Here is a 22953-nt window from a genome sequence, read left to right as displayed (position 1 = left end):
GTGACAATTATTTTGTAACTCATAGAAGGACAGATGTTTATGTAACAGTTGATAGTTTTGGTGGAATAATCATGAGCATGTTTCTGAAATTAATGTAAAATATACAGAGACCCCTAAAATCACTGCTTAAATTACACAGGTCTTGAGGTGTTCGGAAAGAGCAAACTTTGGAAGTATAATTGTAAAAATAATGTCATACAGACAAAGAGAAGAGAAAACTTAACGACAGCTTTCTTAAATCGCTGTTATTCTTGAATCATCTGAAAGCAGTACACGTGCCTGGCACCAATATACATCAGAGAGTAAATCATTGCACAAGGAGACTTGATCTTCTTTTTTTGTAGAATCTGGAGGAAACAAATCTATGAAAAGCAAGAGATGGTAGAGAATGGTGTTGTCGAAATTGCCTGGCATCATTGGAGATAGAGAATTTGCCCTGGTAAAAGGCGCTCCTCAGGGAGGAGCATCTGCACATTCCATTAGCATAAAGCCCCTGGTGGGCCATATGAAGAAGTCTGGATTTTGCTATAAATGTGAAATTTATTTTAAATAGAGGATTTGAAGCAGGGGGGTAATACACCCTGACATATTTTTAAAAATCACCCTAGCAGCGTTTGTGCGGGGTACAGACTCTGGCAGGACAAGAAGAGATGTGGAAGGTAGAAGGCAGCTAAGAGTCTGTCCCAGGATTGCAAAGATGTTGGAGCCCGACCTCAGATGGTAATGGTGGAAGTGTTAGAAATGGCTGGATTCCACATTTATTTTACAGGGCCAGCCCTTGGAATTTGCTTATGGATGTTCCATAAATAAGAGAAACAGAGGGCTCAATGATGATTCCTGGGCTTTTGACTTGAGCAACTAGAAGGATGGGGAAGTCTGAGGACAGAGATGCTGTGTGTGTCAGGAGTGGGGTGTGTGTGTGTGTGTGTGTGTGTAAAATTCTACTTTTGACATGTCGAATTGGAGATGCTAATCCACTCCAACTGAAAAATAAGGAGGGAAGTGGACATTCAACACATGATGACAGGAAGACAGGGAAGCTGGGACTTATGATGGTAACAATGTTGGCCATTAACTGAGAAGTTTTTTTTGTTTTTTTTTTTTGACACAGAGTCTTGCTCTATTGGTCAGGCTGGAGTGCAGTGGCATAATGTCGGTTCACTGCAACCTCCACCTCCTGTGTTCAAGCGATTCTCATACCTCAGCCTCCTGAGCAGCTGGGATTACAGGAGCCTGCCACCATGCCCAGCTAAGTTTTGTTTTTCTAGTAGAGATGGGGTTTCATCATGTTGGCCAGGCTGGGGTCGAACTCCTGGCCTCAGGTGCTCTGCCTGCCTCAGCCTCCCAAAGTACTGGGATTACAGATGTAAGCCACCACCTCAGGCCTAAGAAATATAATTAAAGTACAGGGAAAATTAAAAGAAAGTTCACAGAGAGATATCACGGCAAATGATAAATACAAAAGCCTGCCTTGTTTCCCATAGCCCCTGTGTCTTAGATTCCCTGAATTTTACCTCCCAGTGGACCACCCTTGTCCCTTTGTAATGGCGCTCCAAGCAGCACTGCTGCACACCAATTCCTGAGCTTCCCTGCTTCTTGAGCTTAGGAATAGTTATGCTTCTATTTCCTGTTTATTTGCTCATCACTGGAGTAGCAACTGAACCACACAATTGGGATAAGTAACCTGAGGCCATTTTGGGAGTAATCTTCCATTTCTTCCTTACGTATAAAACTGCCCCTCACAGAGAAACTAACTGTCTAGAGTGATAGGTCCAGAGTAGAGTGATAGGTCCAGAGTAGAGCTCTAGCTTTGCTTTTCCCTTTGCAGCTGTGCTCTGAGAGCTTTGATGCAATCCCACTGCAATTGGAATCAGTGACAGAGTAGGGATGCTCAGGGAATCTTTTGGGCCACCAAAGAAAACTCACTTCTAGCTAATGCTTATCTGGGGCTATGGAAGTTGTCTAACATCCCTGGGGACAGAGTGTTTGCCCTGAAAAGGAACATTCCCTTGGCACAAAGTATCCTGTTGGCTGGATTTTATTATAAATGTGACAAGAATGCTTTTGGCCAGTAACTGGTGGTTGGGTCAGTTTGTGTTTTGTAAACCCATAAAGAGGAAAAGGCCTCTCATGTGGTTGGGAGAGGTGGGAATGGATCATGCACTAAGGTCAGGTCTGGTGAAGTTAGGGAATAAGGCCAGTGTTGACGAAGAGTGATTCCTTCATGAACCCCTAAAAGATGCTCTTGAACCCTACCAGTAGGATGATGTCTGTATTTAGAGGTGCAGATGACATGTTCTCGGAATACAGAGGAAGGCACCACTGCCTCTACCTTGAGAGTATATCACAGAGAAAGATTTATATTTGGACTAGATGGCTGAGAGATGAGTAGGAGTTTGATAGAAGAGAGCAGGGAAACTGGCTGTACAACGGCAGAAGTGGGAGGAAAGGCTGAGGAGAATTGGCCTCTGGGGGTGGGTTATAGATATGGGCCTGGGCACCACATTCTGGAGCTTGCAATGGGGTATGTAAAAGCTTAGATGGGATGGTCTTTTCCTCTCCTCCCATGGGTTCATAGTTGGCCCACCTCACTCACTGCTGCAAACAAGCTGCCCCCATTTGAGAGAGAGGTGGAGTGGGGTCTCTAAGCCTCCAGCAACCACTTCGGAGCCAGCCTTGATGCCCCAGCAGCTAACCTCATGGAGACCCTGTAGTCCATCCTATCTTGGGAAGACAACGCAGGCATGGGGAAGGTAACATTCCCCTCCAGACTCCAGAGGCTCCAAGGAGCCTCTCTCTCTCTCTCTTCAAGAAAAGAAATAGTCACTGAGCCGCGGGTGGAGGTGAACATGGTTTGGGACCAACAGGCGGCTGGATGGTTTCACCTCCACGGTCATACAATGGTACTAGGAGATGAATGGGGGTAGGGCGATCTAGAATTAGTACAACCTCAACTTCCAGTGGGGTGGAGCTTGGAGTTGACTCATTGTGGCCCCATTTAATATTCGCAGTCACCAGTTGGGGTAGGTGGGACTGTTGCTCCCATTTCACAGATCAGGACAGGATAGTTTGCTAGAGGTCACAGGACTAGTTGGGGAAAGGAAAGGGTGTCAGGTAGGATTTTAACCTTAGAGCCTCACGTTTTCTTAGGCTCTTTCAGGGGGACCTTGGGCAAATTCCGTTCTCTCTTGGTGGGGGGGTCTCCATTCCTTATTTGTAAATTAAGGAGTTCTTCCAGTTTGTGATTCTCTGTACTTTAACTTGGATAGGTTTTGTAAAATGGGGATTATGGGAACCCCACTATATTTAAGTAGAGTAGGTCTGGGGTGAGGCCCAGTAATCTGCAGCTTTGAACAAACCCTGGCATCCACAAAACTGGCTGAGATACTCAGGGAAAGTTTATGGTGCATGAAAATCTTATTGGGAGCTGTCCAAAACACATAACACTGAGCTCCATCTGCAGAGATCCTGTTTTGATACCCTTGGTTGGACTGTGACTGGGTAATTTGCATTTGTCAGAAGTGAGGCCAGTCAGCTGGTCAACAACCCCTCGTGTCGCTCTGTGGGGCGTCCGCGGTGCTTCTTTACTTGCATCTTGTGGGAATGACATCTGCGCAGGCAGCCCCTTTTTAGCACCGCTCCTCGCACGCGAGCCCAGCCCTTAAAAACACAGCCCAGCCCTGGGTTTGCAGATACTCAGGGCAGGGGAAGGCGCCTTTCCGCATTTGGTGTAGTCCCGCATGCTGCCATTTGATGTCGCGGGAGAACGCGCCTACAGGGATTGGGCGGGGCAAGGAGGCGAGGAAGGAAAAAAAGCGACAAGTGAAGATTGACATCCATTAAGGTCAATGGTAGCTCAATTTTCGGTTCTCTGACTCCCAAGCTTCCCATTCTCTTAGAAGGCTGCATTTGTGGCGCTAAGAAAAGGGATGGGCGTGGGAGATTCCAGGACATGTGCTCGCTGAAGATACAACTGTTAGTCCAAGGTAACTCCCGCTCGTAGTGGCTCAACCCTCTTTGTCAATTCACCTTCCTCTAAGTTAACTATGGCTGCTCCACCTGTCTTTAGGGAAACCTACTCCCCATCGCGCTGGGTATTTTGGATTTTTTAAAAGCGTCGCGGGGTAAAGTCAGTGTTGTGCTTTTCCTTTTCTCAGCAGGTAAGTATTTCTGGCGCTGACAGCGGGGAGCTGCCGGGCGGGAATAGGGGTGAAGAGAGAATAGGGAGAGAGATAACAGGTGTGAAGCGTCCCTCAATGCCAGGCATCCTGCTTTGGCACCTTCAGTAAGTTTGTCTCAATCATCTTTCTATTGAATTCATTTTCTGTTTCACAGATTAGGAAACCTCAACTAAGTGGCCCAAGGACAGTCCTTGGATAATTTTAACTTCTGTCAGACACCAAAGCCTAAGGTCTTTTATTTTGCAGAGGCTGCTTTGGCAGGATTTCAATGCATGCAGGTCCTGCGAATCACTGCTCCTCACTCACTGATCTATCCCGCTGTCCACACATTCATTCACCCATTCATTTCTTAGGGGCTCATCTGCAAGGCGTGGGGCTGGATGATACTAAAAATACAAAAGGGACTCTGATGTAAAGTAGAAGAGATTTTTAAAAAAGATTTACCCAGAATTCCGGTGCTCAGCATGGTTTCGATTTTTCCCCCCAACATACTATTGATACCTATTATGTTCCACATAATATGATGGATTCTGAAGATACAGAGATGGGTGAGACCTATCCTTGCCTTTCAGAAGCTCGTTGTCGTAGGCAAGAGTAATCTCTGAGGTTAAATTTTAGATATCTATTTTTTAACAAATTGAGCATCAACTCTACATATTCTACTGTAATTAATGTACTAAATAATTAAATATTAAACACACTTAATTTCTTATTTTTTAGAGGAAGATGAATCTAAATGGTGGTTCAAGTATGTCCTTTGTTGATCCTAGTGGACCATCTTGGGTGCTTCAGACTGCAACTCTACCCTCCTGTTATGTGCTTGGCTCTATTCCTTCTTTCTGCAGCTCTCTGTCAAATGACAGGCTTTGAGGGAGACCAGTCCTGACCCCTTCCTGTTTTCTCTCCTTTTTACCTGCTCCTATCTGAGGCCTCTTTTCCTATTTATTTGTTGTTCTTTCTCCCTCCATCATCTTCTGTCATCAAATCATGTGTTTTTTTTTCATATACTACATCTGAGTTTATAGGGAATATGTTCAGAGTTGTTTTAATTTTTGGTTTAGTTTCTGCCTCCCTGCTCCAGAATGTAAGCTTCAAGAAGGGCAGTGAGGAGTTCTTAACACCCGTCACTGCCTGAGAAACGGTTGGGGATGGAGGAAGACAGCTTTGCCGGGTACATCCTGAAATCCCCTGAGGTGGGGGTGGGAGTGGAGGGAAGATCAGGGAATGTCCATTCATTTTATGAAGTTGAAGTTGGGTTAAATCCTATTATATCCTGTGTTGTTGTTTGTTAATCTCAATCTGAAGCCCTCATCGCTAGTCATCCACTTTTTGCTAGCTTTGTGACCTTGAATGAAGGTTCAAGGTTACCTTGTTTCTTTGTACCTTTGTATCTTATGTATAAAGTGGAAAAAATTAAATTTGGTCATCCTAAAATGTGATGTCATAGGGAATCAGTCACTTGAGGGTAAAAGACAAATCAATTTATAAGGCTGCAGAAATTACATTCTTGTGAGGGTCAAAGAAAGATATTTGTGGATTTGAGAGTCTTCAGATATTATATTGGTAGCATATTTACATGCAGAAAATACTGAAGAAGCAATTTTAACTAATCAAATAGGAACAGAGATTTCAGATAGGCGCAGAAAATAAGGAGAGGAAACAGTGGTGAGTAAAAAAAAATTGACAAATTTTATGTAGAGAGTTAACTCTAAATGGACAATGATAGGCTCTCTGGGAATATGTAAGAAAAGTTTTAAAGAAGGATTCTTTAAATGGATGCGACACACTGCAAGGGAAATTCTGTGACACCTGGAACTAAAACACGTGGAACTAAAACATCGGGCTCAGGGGGTTGAACGGTAGAGGAATAAAAGCATTTCGTATCACTTAGCACCCTCATCTGGATCAGAGGAGGGAGCAAAACAGGGAAATGAATCTATTGGAAGATATCAACTTATTAAGGTAAAGGAGGAAACGGTGAATAGCTGTTACTTTATTTTATATAATAGTAAAAAAATTTGTGTTCAATTATGAGCACTAGAAACAAATACCAGTGATTGAATAAAAAGTTAATAAGGGAATATGATGGATAAGTGAGTTAATAAGAGAACTTGAGGGATAAGTGAATTAATAAGAGTCCACAGTGGAGGCAATTTCCCCTTTTGAAAAACATTATCTTTTGAATATATGCAGGATATACTTTTCAAAAGAAAAAAAGTGTATATTGGGGAAAGAATTTTCACTCATTCTCAAGACACTCAATACTTTTCCCTAGATAATCTATGGCTATAAAAGCATAATAATGCCTTTTTAATATATTTTCCCAGCAACTAAGAAGTTCGGTGTTTATAATTGTAATAAGAAGCGTGCTGATCTGGCCTGAAATATAGTTTTACTTTAGATATATGTCTCATAAATAGTATTTGAGAAGTCAGGGAATATGCTTAGAAAGGGATTACCAAGGCCCTATAACACATGAGTTTGGGGGCACAGGGAGATTAAGATTTAGAACAAAGTTAGGTGAAATCTAGGGCCAAAGGATAGCAGGGTGTGTGTGTGTGTGTGTGAGTGTGTGTGTGTGTGTGTGTGTGTGTTGGGTGGGGCAGGTGGGAACCTTTGGAGAATGCCTGTAGGCTGCTAGTGAGGTGCTATGATCTCTAGACCTTGGTAGGTCCTTGCAAAGAGACATGGTTCTGAAAGGTTGGCACCCTTATAGGTTTTTAAAGTATTTTCGTTATCCATAGGGGTGAACCTGGAGATCATTACCAAAGTTTAAAAATTTCACCACTGGGCACACAGGTTACCCTTCTCGTGGTGGCATGGCAAAGCTTGATTTGCAAGAGTTTCTTTTGGATTGTCCCCAATGATTCCCTTTAAAAATAGGAGCTCCTTCAGGGTAAGGAAGGAAGGAGAAAATATCCCTTCTAACCTATTTTCTCTTTTTCATTCCAAGGACTCTGGAAAGGCACAGCAGGTTTGGTTTTGAAATCTGTAGAATTTTAGTGCTGTCCATTTTCCCAAGTAGATGCCTTTATGAAGGTAAAAGGAAAGACTGTTTGCTGTGTCAAGGGAAGATTCATGTGCAAATCCCAAGACTGAGATGTTATTTCAGAAGAGTTGGTGTCCATAGTAAAGTAGAACTGGCCCGGGTTCATCTGCCTACAAGGGCAATTGTCTGAGGCAAATATGAGGAAACTGGCAGAACAGGAGGGGTGGAATCTTCCTGGGAGAAAGAGTAAAGAGAGTTCTAGGTGGAGAGGGGATCAATATGTTGAGCAAACACCTGGCTGTCTTCTTAGTTCCTATATGAAATCATGGAAAAGACTTTAGAACAAAGAATAAATATGTCATAGCAGGAAAACAAAGAGCAGTCTTCTGGCCAGAAATAGAAACTGTTAAAATAAAAAGAAAAACAAACCAACAACAACAAAAAAACACCTTTAAGTTCGAAAATGACAGAAGTTAAGAAGTGGAAAGTTGCCTGGGATATGCTTTTATTGCAGCCTCTCTAGTAAACCCGTCCCCACTTCATCTTTGTGTCTTTGCTTATCCTAAGCAGCATGGTGGCAGCCATGGCATTCTTCAGGCTGAAGTGGTCATTTTTGGCACTTGGGCTTGAGATGGCAGTGAAGCGCCATCGTTTGTCTGGGGAAATGCCAGAGGTTTGCTGTCTCACAGTATGGAAATTGTAGATGTGGACACCAAAGGAGTGGGTTTAAGAGCAAAAGTTTAATAGGCAAAAGAACAAAGAGAGAGTTTCCTCATGCATTGGAAGGGTGCCTGAGCAGGTTTCCGGGTTTGGGGCGAGTTGTGGTTGGTTTTATAGAGGAGCTTGAGGAGGCAGTGTCTGATTTACATAGGGCTCAGAGGGTTGGTTGGAGCAGGTGTGCTATTTATGTGATGCATGAAGAGCCTGGCCATCCCACATGAATCTTTATTATGCAAACGGGGCCTCTACCTGGCCTGTGCCGTGTCGCCTGCACACGTGAAGACAAAGAAAAGGAAATATGTGGCCAGGCGTGGTAGCTCATGACTGTAATCCTAGCACATTTGGAGGCCAAGGACGGTGGATCACGAGAGGTCAGGAGTTCAAGACCACCCTGGCCAAGATGGTGAAACCCTGCTTCTACTAAAAAAACACGAAAAAAAAAAATTAGCCATGCGTGATGGTGGGCACCTGTAATCTCAGCTACTCAGGAGGCTGAGGGAGAGAATTGCTTGAACCCAGGAGGCAGAGGTTGTAGTGAGCTGAGAATGCACCACTGCACTCCAGACTGAGTGACAGAGCAGGATTCCACCTGAAAAAAAAAATAGGAAGAGGAAACCTCTATGTTGAGTATGCCTGGCCTCCAGGTATCCCTTTTCTATTTGCATAGGTGCCGGCATTTACCTATGCAAGCTTTTAGCATGCTTGCGGCTTGATTTTTTAGGCTGATTTTCGCTAGAAAAGCGATTATATGGGGGCTGCTTTTTATTAAAAGAAAAACCTTACTGAGGACTCTCTTACCTACACTAACTGCTTAATAATTTCTTTTTAGCTCCTGTATCAGCAGTGCTTGTGCCTGATAGGTGATGATCATGAGGGGGACCAGGAGCCTCTAGACTTAAGAGACAAGTTGCCAGCATTCTCCAGATGGAGTGTTTCCCTCCCCAGCACCACCTGCTGGTCAGTTTGACAAGCAGATGAAGGGAAGTTCTCAAATACACAATAAGCAGATAACCCCAACATCACCAGAAATATCAAGTTGTGATGGCAGTTTGTCAAATTGTCTTTATTTTTTGTCAGCATCATCTGTTGCTTTCTGAGGGAAGTTTTTTGAGTTCTCCCACTGAGACTGTGGATTTGCATTTTTCTTTTGTATGTCTGTCAGCTTTTGCCATGTATAGTTTGTAGTTGTGTTGTGTTGTGAGGCAGATTCATGACCTATGTTGTGGGAGAATTTCTGTATTTAGCAGATGTTCAACTTACGTTCTATTTTGCCAAGTGTTGATGGTATTACTTTGCTTTTCAGTTTCACGTTCATTTAGTATATCTTTTTCCTTTCCGTGAACCCTTGTGTGTTGTTTATTTCAGATATGCTTCCTTATGTACTGACGGTGACTCCCAAATTCATATGTTGAAGACCCAACTCCCAATGGACTTGGAGGTGGGCCTTTGAGAAGTAATTGGGTTTAGATTAAGTCATAAGGGTGGAGCCCCCTTGATGGTTTTAAGTCCTTCTAAGAAAAGGAAGAGAGTCTGAACTCTCCTCTGTCTCCACCATGTGAGGGCACAGAGATGTATGCTTCTTGGACTTTGTTTTTAACTCAGTATGAAAAACATATATTTTAATAAGAAAATTACCCCATTCATTGTTAGTGTGTTTATTGATAATGTTGGACTTACTTGTGCCATATTTAAGAAATCCTCTTTCATCCTTTCCATGCTTTCTTGTTGTTTTTTTAATGCAAGTGCATGATAAGGTTTAGGGATCACTTTTTTAACAGGTCCACGAAGGGCTAGATAAGGGAAGCTGGCTTGCATTCAGGGAAGTGGCAGAGGAGGGAAGCTGGCAGCTGGGCTGTGCTAAGATGACCTTAGCCCCAGACCCTGGATGAACATCCTCTTCTGGATACAGGACCTGCCCGAGGCATCAGTTTGAAATAGGCAAATTTTATTTGCTTTGTGTTCTTTCATCACCTGTATTAGCTTTTGCCTCTTGAGTGCCAAAATATAGCTGTTTTTATATTACCCCAAGTTCCTGAGTTTATTTTTTAGGTAAGAATTTTCCACCCTTTGAAATCCCAAATGACATGTTTACTCTCTTTCTCAGACCATGCTTTCATTTCAGTCAATGTAACAAATCAGCCAGGTCTCAGGAGTTTAGAAATCTGATTAGATTGATTTATACTAAGCGGTAATAGATCTACCACAGCCTTCTAAGATGAATTGGAGTTTCTTAAAAACTCCATGACCTACACTATTCTTTAGGTGCTGGAATTGCACACTTTCAAATTGCATCAAGTATAAACATTCAATTTTGTGGGGGGTTATTTTTTATGGAGAGATGAGGTGTTGATTAATACTGGTAGGCTTTACTCCAAAAGACAATTCTATTAAGATTTCTTTTGTTTTTTAAAATCTAGACTATCAGAAGGAGTAAAAATGCCAATTTTTTTTTTCTTTTTGCTGTGGCTACAATGTTCACAGTAATCCAAGCTCCAATGACAGGGTGGGAGAGCGGAGCCAAATGAGGCCCCATTTTTTTCATGAAGTGTATTTTTCTTTTTTTTTTTTGAGATCAGGGATTCAGAAATTGTAATATAAGTGTTCAATTATAAAGTTATTATGATAGTGCATGGCACGTGTCCTTTCCATCATGTGGATTTTTCCACTTTTACTGTATGGCTCACTCTTACTCACTCTCCAGTCTTCACCTTAGTGGTCACTTCCCCCTGGAATGCCCTTGACCCCTTAAGATAGCAGTGCTGCAAACATCGAAAGCTGAATTTATAGCCAGACTCACAGGCAACACCTTGTCTTGTGCCATGCTTCACTAATGATGAGGAAGTGAGAAAGAGTAGGGGAAAGGAGGCACAACAAATGTCATTTCCATAACAGAGGCCTCAAGGCCAGCCCACTTGATTCTCTGGAGATCCTTTTCTGCATAGCAATGATGAAAGGTAGCCTAAGAAAGCCATTTGTCTGAGGCTTCACCTTTAATACCTTGCTAGACACTAAACTAAGAGACTGATTCCATTCTTTAGTATAGCCATTGCCTCATAAATCCATACATAGCAGGGGTATTTCTTTCCAATAAAGTATCCATATAGATTAGGTATATTCTATTGACAATTTTATTAAAGTTCTTCATTTATCTTCCAGATAGTAGATTCTATCAACCAAGTTTCCTAAAGAGTTCTGATTCCCAGAGGTAAGAACTGAGCCTGGCTTTCTAGTTACATGTTTATTGGTAACTCTGTCCTTCCCTACAACACTTAAGCATATTTAAAGACTATACCCTCCCCTGCCTCCAGCTTGGATTGTAAGCTCCTCAAGAGCATGGCTGTGTCCTTTAACATCAAGTCTCCATGTGAGGAAGAGTTCCTGCCATATCACAAATGCCCAATCAACATTTGTAAGTGAAGAAAGCTATTCTGTGGTGTCTGCTTTAATATTAAGAGATGGCTTGCCCAAGATTGCTAAGCAGCTTCATTGTCTACAATGGAACAAGATTCTGTGGGTAGCAGGTCCATTGGTGCCACTGACAGGAGGCCTCAAGGAAACCTAGTGCACTAGTCTTTCTGATGACGCCTTGATTTTCTTCCAGCACAGAGCCGTAAAATGGAATATTCTTTTGACACAGATACTTCATGTATCGCACCATCATCCGTGTCGCGTTGCCTCTCCTTCGGTATTTTTCCACGCTGTAGCCCATTCCTATTTCACAAGAAGGGTCCATGGTTACCCATGAGACCGGGACCCCCTCTGGGCCCAGCATACAGGCTGCTGGCAGGGCTCCTAGGCAGCGCTTGATGTAACGCAGGCTCCTCTTATTCATCCCTAGCTTCCAGTTGTCATTTACCAGCCCAGAATAAGACACATTCAGCTGGGCATACTTAAAGTTCGGAGTCTCGCTGTAGAAAACAAAAAGAAAGACAACAACTTTCTTCCCCACTCCTGTAATTTCTAGGTGCCCTTCCATTCTAGAGATCCCAGGCCCTCTTCTTGTTAAAAGACCCACCATTGCAAAGTGGCGTATTTTGACCATTGACAACCTTTATTCATCCCAAGGAATGAATTCATCCTCTCTTCATTCCAAAACTGATTTATGTGAATTACAAAAATATACAAGGAATAGCAATTATAAATGATCAGCACATGTTTTTTGTACCTCTCCAGTTCGTCATCTGGGTGGCCTGTCTCAGCCCAGCTTCCAAGCTTGCTTTTATTGGTGGCATGGAGCTTCAGGACATCTTCTGTAATAAGGAGGAGTGCTCTCGAATGCTCTACCTTCACTGAATTTGAAAATGCAGCCGCTCTTATCCCCTCACCTAAACTTTCTTGAAAACCTGAGAGAAAGCCAAGAAAGCAATATTGTCAGACATGCAGTTCTCTACTTACATTGCTCCCACCTGATTAATACCTCAGTGCTTAGTAGTTTTCAAAGTTGAGTTTACACCACAATCAGCTATAGTCCATGGCACACCACAGATTGCTCCACCTCTCCCAGCTCAGAGAGTTTCTATGAATTTACATTTCTAATGAGCTCTCAGGTGATGCTAATGCTGTTAGTTGAAGACACAATTTGAGAAGCACAGCTGCTTGCCCATTTCTTCAGACTTGTTACCTTGGATTTGGAGTTTCTGTTTCCAGTTTATGATCTCAGAATTTTTCAAAACTTCTTGTGATTTTTGAGGGTCTTTGGAGAATATACGATATACATTAGTGTATGAATCCATGTCATCAGTCATCTCCTGTATAGGATGGTGAAAGATCAGGTCATTCCCTTGAACTTTTTATTCTCCTCTCACTGATTGCAATTATCAGAAAAATGACAATTGAAAGGAAAATTTTAACACTAGCCCACGATGGCTGCATTTGGGCACATGGATAATAGAACCAAGGCCTATAAGCTACTGCTGACCTCTTACCTGTGTAACTGGAGTTTGTTAAATATTGAACACTGACAGGTACTGGTTATAAACCTGCTTATCAGATGCATAACAGACAGGATGAAATCAGTCACCTTCCACCAGGCCTTAAGATGCCTCACCTTTCTCCCTACCCACTCAACCGCACACTTACCTTATTTTATATATAGCATCACAGAGCGCCCAGCAGAAGCAAAGGAATGCAACAATTGCTTCTCTCCCTGCTTCTCTCACCTCCTGGGCCACACATATCTCCCTGTTATATATACTGTGCCCCACATAACCCCCTGTGGGACATATTCTGCGTTGTACTGAGTCTGTGTTGATAGGGTTAAGTTCTTAAACTTGGCACAAGATGAATTTAACTGTGATTTCTCTAAGTTTTAGTGCCTACTGTTTCACCAGACACCTACAATCTATACCGTTTTAGAATCTGCAGTGTCCAGGGTTTGAGCAAGATACTTTAGTGAATAGAAACATTAAGGAGACATTGCCTTTTCCCAAGGCTACAGGATATCAGCCTCTTTGAAGAGTGACATGGCCTTTACAGCCAGAAGCCCACAAAATAGAATGAAGTAACTGAATTTTCGGTAGCACTCTGCCCAATTTATGTGGTGTTAGACTCATGGGTTTTAAAGAAAGAGACTTGTGATCCCATTCTGACAAGCCACAAACTTCATGGGACGATGAGTATCTGTTTATCAGGGGAAATATAAACAATAAGTGTGAGAGTTTTAGCAGTGAATGTATTAATATTATGTTGAAAATTTTATCATTAAGGAGTAAAAGAGAAAATAGTGTAACTAATTTTAAGGAAACCTTCAAAAACTTGGGGGTGCTTTTATAAATGCAAGTTCCTGAATATGGCCAAAACACAACACCTCAGTGAATTTAAAAGAGTAGAAGTTTTAAAAGACCCGATTTTAAAAGAATGACTTAAAATAGCCAAGTAAATATTCAAGGAATTATAAAGAGAATATCAAAGTAAACCAGAAAATAACTAATGGAACAATTTGTAAAAATAAAAGCCATAAATACTGAAATGTAGAAAGTTCATTATTAAATGGGAAAAAGAGAAAGAGCAGGAGAGAGAGAGATAAACGTCTGGTAAGGCATTTAAAGGAAATACAAGAGAAAGAGAAAAAAGAAAAAAAGGCATAGAGTATGAGCCATGAGAACGGAAACAGAAAAGAAAAAAGACTTATAATAGAAGATTATATACTCCAAGGCAACATATTCACTGATAAAGAAATGGATGTTATCCCTCAAGAATAAACTATCAAAATTGACTTTCAAAAAATAGAAAACTTCAATGAACTAATAGAAATATCAGAAATGAAATTAAACATCTACCATTTGAAAAGTGGACAAGAATTATGGCCTCCAGCTCCATCCGTGTTGCTACAAAGGACAATATTTTATTCTTTTCTACTGCTGTGTAGTATTCCATAGGAATGTATGTAGCAAGTTTTTTTTTTATCCAATGCACCTTTGATGGGGATCTGGGTTGATTCCATGTCTTTGCTATTGTGAACAGTGCAGCAATGAACATCCTAGTGCATGTGTCATTTTGGTAGAATGATTCATTTTCTTCTGGGTATTTACCTAGTAATGGCATTGCTGGGTCTAATGGCAACTCTGTTTTAAGTTCTCTAAGAAATTTCCAGACTACTTTCCACAGTGTAATAATCCTAAGCAAATTAATGCTGTAACAGAAAATCAAATATCACGTTTTCACTCATAACTGGGAGCTAAGCATTGACCATACATGGACATAAATGTGGGAACAATAGACACTATGGACTCTAGAGGGTGGAGGGAAAGGGTCTGGGTTAGAAAACTACCTATTGGGTATACTCTCACTACCAGGGTGATGGGATCTGTCCGTACTCCAAGACTCAGCATCATGCAATATTTGCATGTAACAAATATGCACATGTACCCCCTTTATCTAAAAGGAAAGTTGAAATTACAAACTAAAAAGTAGCCAAAATTAGATTATTTTACATTTCAATTCTACATAAGACAAAACCAAACACATAATTTTAATTGTAGAGTTTGGTAAAAGATGAAAAGATCCTAATGCCAAATCTGGTAAAGAAATAACAAAAAGAGAGTTACTGACCATATTGGCTTATGAATACAGATGCAAAAATTCTCAATAAAATATTCAGTAGCATATGAAAAGAATGTGAACATGAACAGTTTGTTTTAGAAAGGCCAGAATGACTTTGATCAGATCTTTTAGGGTAATAAATTAAAGGAGGAAAAAATTACATGAGTATATAAATTTCCATAAAAAGACAAAAATGAAATAACATAAAATTTACCGTTCATTCTAAATATAATTTCTATGAAAGTGGGAAAACAGGAAAGTGCTCTAAGCCTGTAAAGACAGAATTAAATGTAATTTTAAAGGTAAGTGTTTATAGCTATTTCATTAGAATCAGGAATGAGACAAGAATAGAACTATTATTATGGTTATTTGATATTGTTTTCTTAGGTTGTACATTATACAATAAGGCAAGAAACTAAAAACCCATACAAATATTGGCAAAGAAGCAGCAAATTACTTTGTTTATAGATTACAGTATTACACATTTAGAAAATCTAAGAGACTTCGACAGAAAACAAAAACAAATAACACCCCAGACAAACAAACAGGATTTTAAAGCATAGTGTGACATATTTGGAAATCAAGAATATAAATAGAAAGCAATAACAAAATAATAATGCTCAGAAATAGAAAAGGAAAAATAATTTAATAATCTTAAAAAATAATATAAAATACCTAAGGATAAACTTAATGGAAAAATCATGTAGTTTACCTCAGGAAAACACTAATATTTTACCAGATGGCATAGAACACAAACTGAAAAAAGTGAGAGAAAGACCATATTTCTTGATAAAAATATTTAGTATCACAAAAATATTAATGCTTCCACAATTGTCTAAAAAACTCCTCCAATACAAATCACAATTGCAATACTTAGTTGGGGAAATTGGGGAACTGAAAAATTAGTTTTTGTTCATATAGCTCTTAAGTTTATAAGAAATAGGAAAGCAAGAAAAACATTAGTGAATGGTGATTTGCTTTATTAGATATTAATATTTACCACAAAACATTGAAATAGCATGAGAAAAGACTAAAACAAATACAGAAATAGCTAAAAAAATATATAAAAATGTTACATGACAAAATAGACATTTATGTTTCAGTAGCAGAGTGACTTATTTAATAAATAGCACTAATGTAATTAGCCAGCCATAAGGTGAATAAATATAAAAGAATATTAATGCATGCTATTCAAAAATATATTGCAAATAGAATGAAGTTTGAAATGTTAAAAGTAAAAACTCACTGTAAGACAAAATGAAAAAAACAACTTGTATGATCTTGGATTAGGAAAAATCTTCCTAATTATTAACAAAAAAACGCCCAAAGCCTCAGGAATCATAGTGAAAAAGATAATATATTTGATTACATGAAAATTAAAAATTGCTTCATGTGAAAATCTATCAATAAAATAGAAAATAATTCTCAATTGGGCAACAAATTTGTAGCATACACCTTGTGTTAGTATCCCTCATATCCAAAACACATAGAGAATTTTAAGAATGACACAAAATCTCATTATAAAAATGGTCAAACAATATAAACAGTTCAGAAGTAAACCCAAAATGGCTGATAATCATATGAAAATATATGTTGAATATCACTAGTCAGGGAAATGCAAATTAAATCTACAATAAGATGCCACTTTTCACCCACCAGTTTGGCATAAATTAGAAGAAGGATAACATTCAGTGCTGGTGAGAATGTGGGAAACAATTCTTCCACAGATTGCTAATGGAAATAATACTGTGGAATCCTTTGGGAAGGTAGTCTGGCAGTGCCTACTTAGGATAAGAGAAGCTCTGACTTGGACGTATCCCTTTTGGAAACCAATTGCATTGAGAAAAGTTTCCAGGATGTAAAGACTTGTATACAAGGATGTTTACTGAAGCATTATTTGTAATGGCAAAGAAGTATGAACAATCTGAACCCAACAGGAGAAGAATGACTGACTAGCATTGCATTGACTCTATGGAACACCACAGTTACTAAAACGAATACGTTAGTGCTGTATTGATTCACTCAAAGCAATGTCCATATGTCAAAGGCAAATTAAAAAGTGATGACAGTTTGTGTGTTAATATGGGAAAGGACACTGATTACCCCAAAGGGTAGGAATGGAGGAGAGGAGGGCAAAGAGGTGAGAGGTTATTAACTTCTTAAAATCATGTTGGATTTTTCCACTTGTATAATCAGCATATATTATCTTTCTGATTAAAAACCAAGAAAGAAAAAATTAATTTTTTTCTAGAGAAATTCTCCTGCATCTCACCTTAAAAAGGTCTTCTTCAAAATTGCATCGATTTTCAATACTGAAAGAAACGTGGTATACTATGGAATCAGACTAGGTGAATGTATTTCCAAGTAAATTGCAGCATATTTCATTCTTTCCATTTTTTTGGCCATGTATGTGTGGCATGGAACTTTTATATTTTAATATTTTTGTTTACTGACTCACTTTATAAAAACTAGCCTTGTTCAAAGCAATGCATATATGAAGTTACAGCTTGATGGTGCAGTTACATTGTTAAAATACACATAGTAACTACAAAGTTACTGAAGTAAAAAGAACTATTTGACCTCATACAGTTATTTAGCATATCACACTTTGAAGAAACTGGACCATGGATCAAATAAACTAAGCATTAATCTTCCATCTGAAATTGTCAGGAAACCTTGAGATCAAAAGAACATCCCTGGGAAGGTGTTAGGCTCAGCTTATTATTATGTGGGGGCTCAGCGTCTATACCCACCTGAAGCTGGGCTGGCCATGAGGCTTCAGTTCACTAACCAGATGTGCATGAAACAGATACAAAAAGGGGAAGCCTTTAGGGCCAAAAAATAGACCTAGGTTTGTATTACTATTTCAGCTTAATCGTGTATACCTTGTGTTTCCTCGGCCAACAATGGCTAATTATGGTAAATACTATTTAGAATTATGTGCTATGTACTAAGTGTTTGACATATGGTATCTCATTTAAATCTTCTGTGATCCTCTGAGGAGTGTCCTCCAATTTTTCCCATTTTAACAGATGATAAAACTCACAGAAGGGCCTATGGTTATATAGCTAGTAAAAGTGGCAGAGTCCATTGAACTTGAATTCAGATTGGGAAATTCTTTAACAGTTGGTATCCAGCAGCTACAGGACTTAATATTTCTCAGTGTTGTTTCCTCATCTCTAAATTGAAGATATTAAAGCTCACTTTGTAAAATTGTTCTGATGATGACAGTCACTAATGAGTGAGGTGCTTCCAAACAGTTGACACACAGTAATTGTGTGTCCCTTCCCTGGTTCCTGAGAAGCAACTTTTATTTTTTTATGAGAGGGTCTCACTCTGTTGGCCAGGCTAGAGTAGAGTGGTGTGATCTTGGCTCACTGCAGCCTCAACCTTCTGGGGCTCAAGCCATCCTCCCATCTCCATCTCCTGAGCATCTAGGAGTATAGGCATGTACCACCATGCCCTGCTAATTTTGTTTATTTTTTTGTAGAGATGAGGTCTCACTATGTTGCACAGGCTGGTCCCAAACTCCTGGCCTCAAGCGATCCTCCTGCCTTGGCCTCCCAAAATGCTGGGATTACAGGTAAAAGACACCATGCCTGGCCATGAGAGGTAATTTTGCTGGTAGACTACTGCCTTGGTTTTTGTTTCTAAATCACTGTTCTGATATCTCAGACACACAACTTTCCCTGTAAATTGGCCTCCATTCAGCCCCTGCAGGTGACCCCTGCCACCTCAAAGGGCCCTTAATCTGTGAGTGTCAGCCTTGTCCTTTTCCTCCCCTTCCCCCTTGAACCCCTTTCCCAAATGAATCTTATGCTTTACAGGAAGAGTGGTAACATGTGGCATTCATGCAAGCTGCTCATTAACGAAGGAGTGTTTTAAAATACTCACATTTCCTTTCACCCTATGAAAGCAGCCATGGTGTCTGAATTGGACATTTCCTCAGGCCCTTTGGACCTGCCTGGCTCCACCATTCCCTGTCTGTGTGCCTACCTGTTTTTGAGGTCAGGTAACAACCATCTGATACTTGGGCCAGGAGTCCACCAACACCTCCATGTTGAAGGGGTTCCCGTGATTGATGTGAAACAGAGAGCCATACACCTGAAGGAGGGATGAAAGGGAATAGGAGAGGCTGAGATCCCCAGAGACGGGGGTCTGTATGTGAAGAGGAAGAGAAAAATGGAAGTCAGGAGACAGCACTGGGACCAAGTTGGTGACAGTGTGATGAACAGCATCTCCAGGACCATACTGATGGACGTGAAGTCACCAGCAAACAGGCAGAACTCCCAGGGAGGTGTCCTTGTGATACCACAGAGCTACTGTGCACTAGCTGGGCACTTGACAGTGCACTTAGCACTTATATTGTATGGATTCATTCAGTGTCCACAACAACTTTAATAGGTGGGTACTAATATTATTCCCATTTTATTAATAAAAAGACCAAAGGTAAAGGCATAGAAAGCTAAAGACACAGGCACAATGATATCTGACTAAAAAATGGCAGCCTTGCAATGCATATTTATTGAATCTGGCCCCAAACCGATGTTTGTAGCCACCATTCTTCACCACCTCTCCAAATGAGTGATAAAATCTGCAGAGTCAGCCTAGCTGCCTGTTGCCGAGGAGAAGCAGCATCTCTTAACATGCCTCCTTTGTCCCCAACCCCATCCTGTTTCCCAGCTCCAACCCTCTGCACAAAGTCAGGAAGAACGAGATTCTTGAGCCTGTTATTTTCTCATCCTCAACACCCCTACTCCCATACCCCAACCTCCCACTGTTCCTTCACCTTCAGGGACTCAGGAATGCTCCTTGCTAAAGATTTGAGTAGGGCCAGCAGCTGCTCAGAATTATTCAATAGAATCATTTTGTGGGATGCTTCAGTCCTCGAGCCCTTCAAGAAAAAACTCTGAAGAGAAGTGAAGGGAAAATGTTAAAGGACCAGATGAAATTAAAATGCACTTTACACATCTCCATTCAAGTAACACTCATGATGTAGGTACTGTTAGTATCGTCTTCATTTTGAATACACCAAAGCTTAGAGAGACTAAATAAATTTCTCAAGTTCTTACAGGGATAAATGACAGAGTCCTATCCAAAACCCATGCATTTCCTCTCTGGTGGAATGAATTAAAAGGGAATATTAAGAGTTCTGTGAGCTTCCCACATGCCTGTAGCAGAACACTCCACCACCACCCTCATAACGTTTCTTTTATTTTGGTCATCAGATGCCTGAAGAGTCTTCTTTCTTCCGGAATAGGAAATATCTAGGAACAGTTCTGACTGGAAACCTCAGAGCAGGAGTTGGCAAAGATTTTCTTTAGTTTCTTAGGGCCAAATATTTCAGATCTATAACCATTTAGAAGTTTTTCCCAGTTTCATTACAAAAATAAGAAAAAAACATAGAAAATTTGGAAACGTATCTGTAAATTTCCTTTGAAATAACACTTGGAATTCTTACAAATGTGCCAAAGAGTATAACAGTTGACATTCTATAGTGCCAAACCGGTTCTTAGCCAAAAGGGACTTTACTGAGAGCCTTCATTTTTAAATGTAGTTCAATGCATTGTTTTTCATTTGAAATGTTCCATTCTAAGTTAGCTTTAGTAAGATTTTGCCATTCGTGTAAGACTTCTCTGCCTCCCAGTCCTAATGTATAAGCCAGAAAGAACTCAGTTTTTCAGAAATTAAGGATTCCAGTTTTATGTAAAATACTGGCTTTACTCTCAGGTTCTTTTGATTAACTTAACCAATGAATTTTCCTACTTAGGTGCACAAGAAAAATGAAACAAATGGGTAGAACACAAAAATCCCTGTGAATTTCCCAAAGCCGAATTTTATGACTGCTGCGACATTACTGCTTACTACCACTTCCTTTCTGACCCAGTCAGCTGTTAGTGGCCTCTACTGTTAGTGGCCTCTAAGTGGATCCAAGCCAGTTAATTCCCAGATCAAATTCATTTCTAAACCCAGTCCATTTTCTGTTGCAACTCCAAAACCAGTTTGGATCACAAATTTGCACAAGGAAACTCAGAGAGCTCAAAACACAAATGTGTGAAGCTCCAAAATGCAAGAGGGAGCTTACCTTTGATCCTCAGCTGCTCTGAAAGATCAATGGACACGAGTGGATCCTGCAGGTACCTTCTGTGTTTACTCTGTGCTCCTGGGGATACTAGAAGCTCCACTTCAGATTCTGCTTCTGACACAATCTGATAAAATAAAAACTTCAGCTGACTTAAATTTAAAGGAGTTTAGTTGAGCAATGAACAATTCATCGATCCAGCAGCCTTCAGAATCACAGCAGATTCACAGAGGCTCCGGGGTGCCTTGTGGTCAAAACAAATTTATATGGAAAAAAAGTTAAAGTGACGTCCAGGAACCGGAAATGAGTTACAGAAACAGTGAGATTTCTGTCACCTGGGCGTTTGCCTTATTTAAACACGGTTTGAACATTCATCAGTCTATGAGTGGTGATGTAAGGCTGCTGGGACTGGCCAGCATTCAAATATTGTTACAGGTGCAGACTCCTAAATTAGGTTTTCAATTTTGTCTATTAAGCTAGGTTACTCTTCACCCACAAGGGCTCAAATGAAGCACAGAGTCCTTCTCAGACCATATTTAATTTGCTTTAACACTTTGTAGCAAAATTCATTGAAAGGATTGTCTACAAATGCTATTTCCAATCCTCCCCCTAATCTTATCTAACTGGGTTTTTGCTGCTACCATTTTACTGAAACATTTTTTAAAGCCATCAGTGATCTCTATGTTATTAAATCCAGTGGTCAATTATTGCTTCTGTTCTTAATAGATCGAATGATCTATTTAAGAGTTTCTTCACTTGGTTTCCGAGAAAATACACTCTCTTCCTTTTCCTTTAACTTCACTGGTTATTTCTCAGTCTCCTCTGTGGACCCTTCTTTTCTCCCCAACTTCTTAATTTTGCATCACTTTAGAGTTCAATCGTTGGCCTTCATTTGTATCCACACTTACTCCCTAGTAATCACATCTGTTCCCATGGCTTTAAAATCAATCTGCTTGCCCATGACTAATACATTTATATTACTATTAAAACTCTTTTCCAAACTCAAGACATATGTATCCAATAGCCTGTTTGATATCTCTTGGATTCCACCCAATAGCCATCTCAAACTCATTATGTCTCAGATCAAACTCCTTATCCATCCTCTCCACCCAGCCTACTTCACCTGTAGTCTTTCTCAATTAAGTTGATGGCAACTCCACCTTTTCACCTATTCAAATAAAAACTCTTGGAATTATTCTTAAGTATCTTTTCCCCTCCCACTTTACATCCAATCCATTATGACATTCTGCTCATTCTGGTTGGGAGAAAAGTCTTCATGGCCTCTCACATTTCTGCATGTCTTAGGAGCAGAGACATTGACAGTCTTTGCTCCTATCCTTTCAAGGATGTTTGTAAAGAGTACAGCTTGGAAGCTGGAGATACTGCTTTCTTCTGAAGCAGAAGGCAGTTTTGCTGCAACACACATCTATTGAATTTGCGACATTAATCTGCCTTCCTGTATTTCCTCGGTAGGACTTGTGGAGCAAAGATGACTGACACAAACATATAAATCATTCTGCCTGTTGAAGGCGTATAAAATCCTGCCTTTACCTGGAAGCTTGTGTCATCTGCCAGCATTTCTGAATCTGTGCCCCTGTAAACTTTTAGATGCTTCAGAGTTCTTGGCAGTCTTTTCTGGATGGAGAATGTCTTTAGTCTTTTCTCTATGTAAAACCAGAACGCTCCTTTTAAAACAAAAGCCACATTTTGTTATTCGTTGTGCAAGTCCTGCTGTCACTCCCAATCTCATTCAGAGAAAGATATATAAAAGTCTTATAACAGCCCTCTAAGTTCTCCATGACTTAGAATCTAGTCACCTCCCTGACATCCCTCCAGTCATGTCCCTGACTTCAATCTCTTTGCCTTCTCTGCTTCAGGCACTTTGCTGTCCTTTTTCTTCTGCTTGCATTCTGTTTTCTCATTATACCTATAGAAAACCT

The 22953-nt window shown here is 40.2% G+C and overlaps 1 protein-coding gene across 1 annotated transcript; it reads right to left on the bottom strand.

The window, feature by feature from the left end:
* Window positions 1-11002: 11002 nt before the first annotated feature.
* Window positions 11003-21150, bottom strand: GLYATL1B (glycine-N-acyltransferase like 1B). The gene is given in 6 exon segments (XM_009440453.5): window positions 11003-11798; window positions 12056-12233; window positions 12512-12638; window positions 18928-19035; window positions 19721-19840; window positions 21017-21150. Coding segments are annotated over 5 exon segments (909 nt in total). The 5' UTR covers window positions 19799-19840; window positions 21017-21150; the 3' UTR covers window positions 11003-11380.
* Between the last annotated feature and the right edge of the window lie 1803 nt (window positions 21151-22953).

This window comes from Pan troglodytes, chromosome 9 (assembly GCF_028858775.2).
Source record: "Pan troglodytes isolate AG18354 chromosome 9, NHGRI_mPanTro3-v2.0_pri, whole genome shotgun sequence".
Taxonomy (NCBI): domain Eukaryota; kingdom Metazoa; phylum Chordata; class Mammalia; order Primates; family Hominidae; genus Pan; species Pan troglodytes.
The sequence above is the reverse complement of the archived record's forward strand: the minus strand, read 5'-3'. Positions and strand labels throughout refer to the sequence as shown.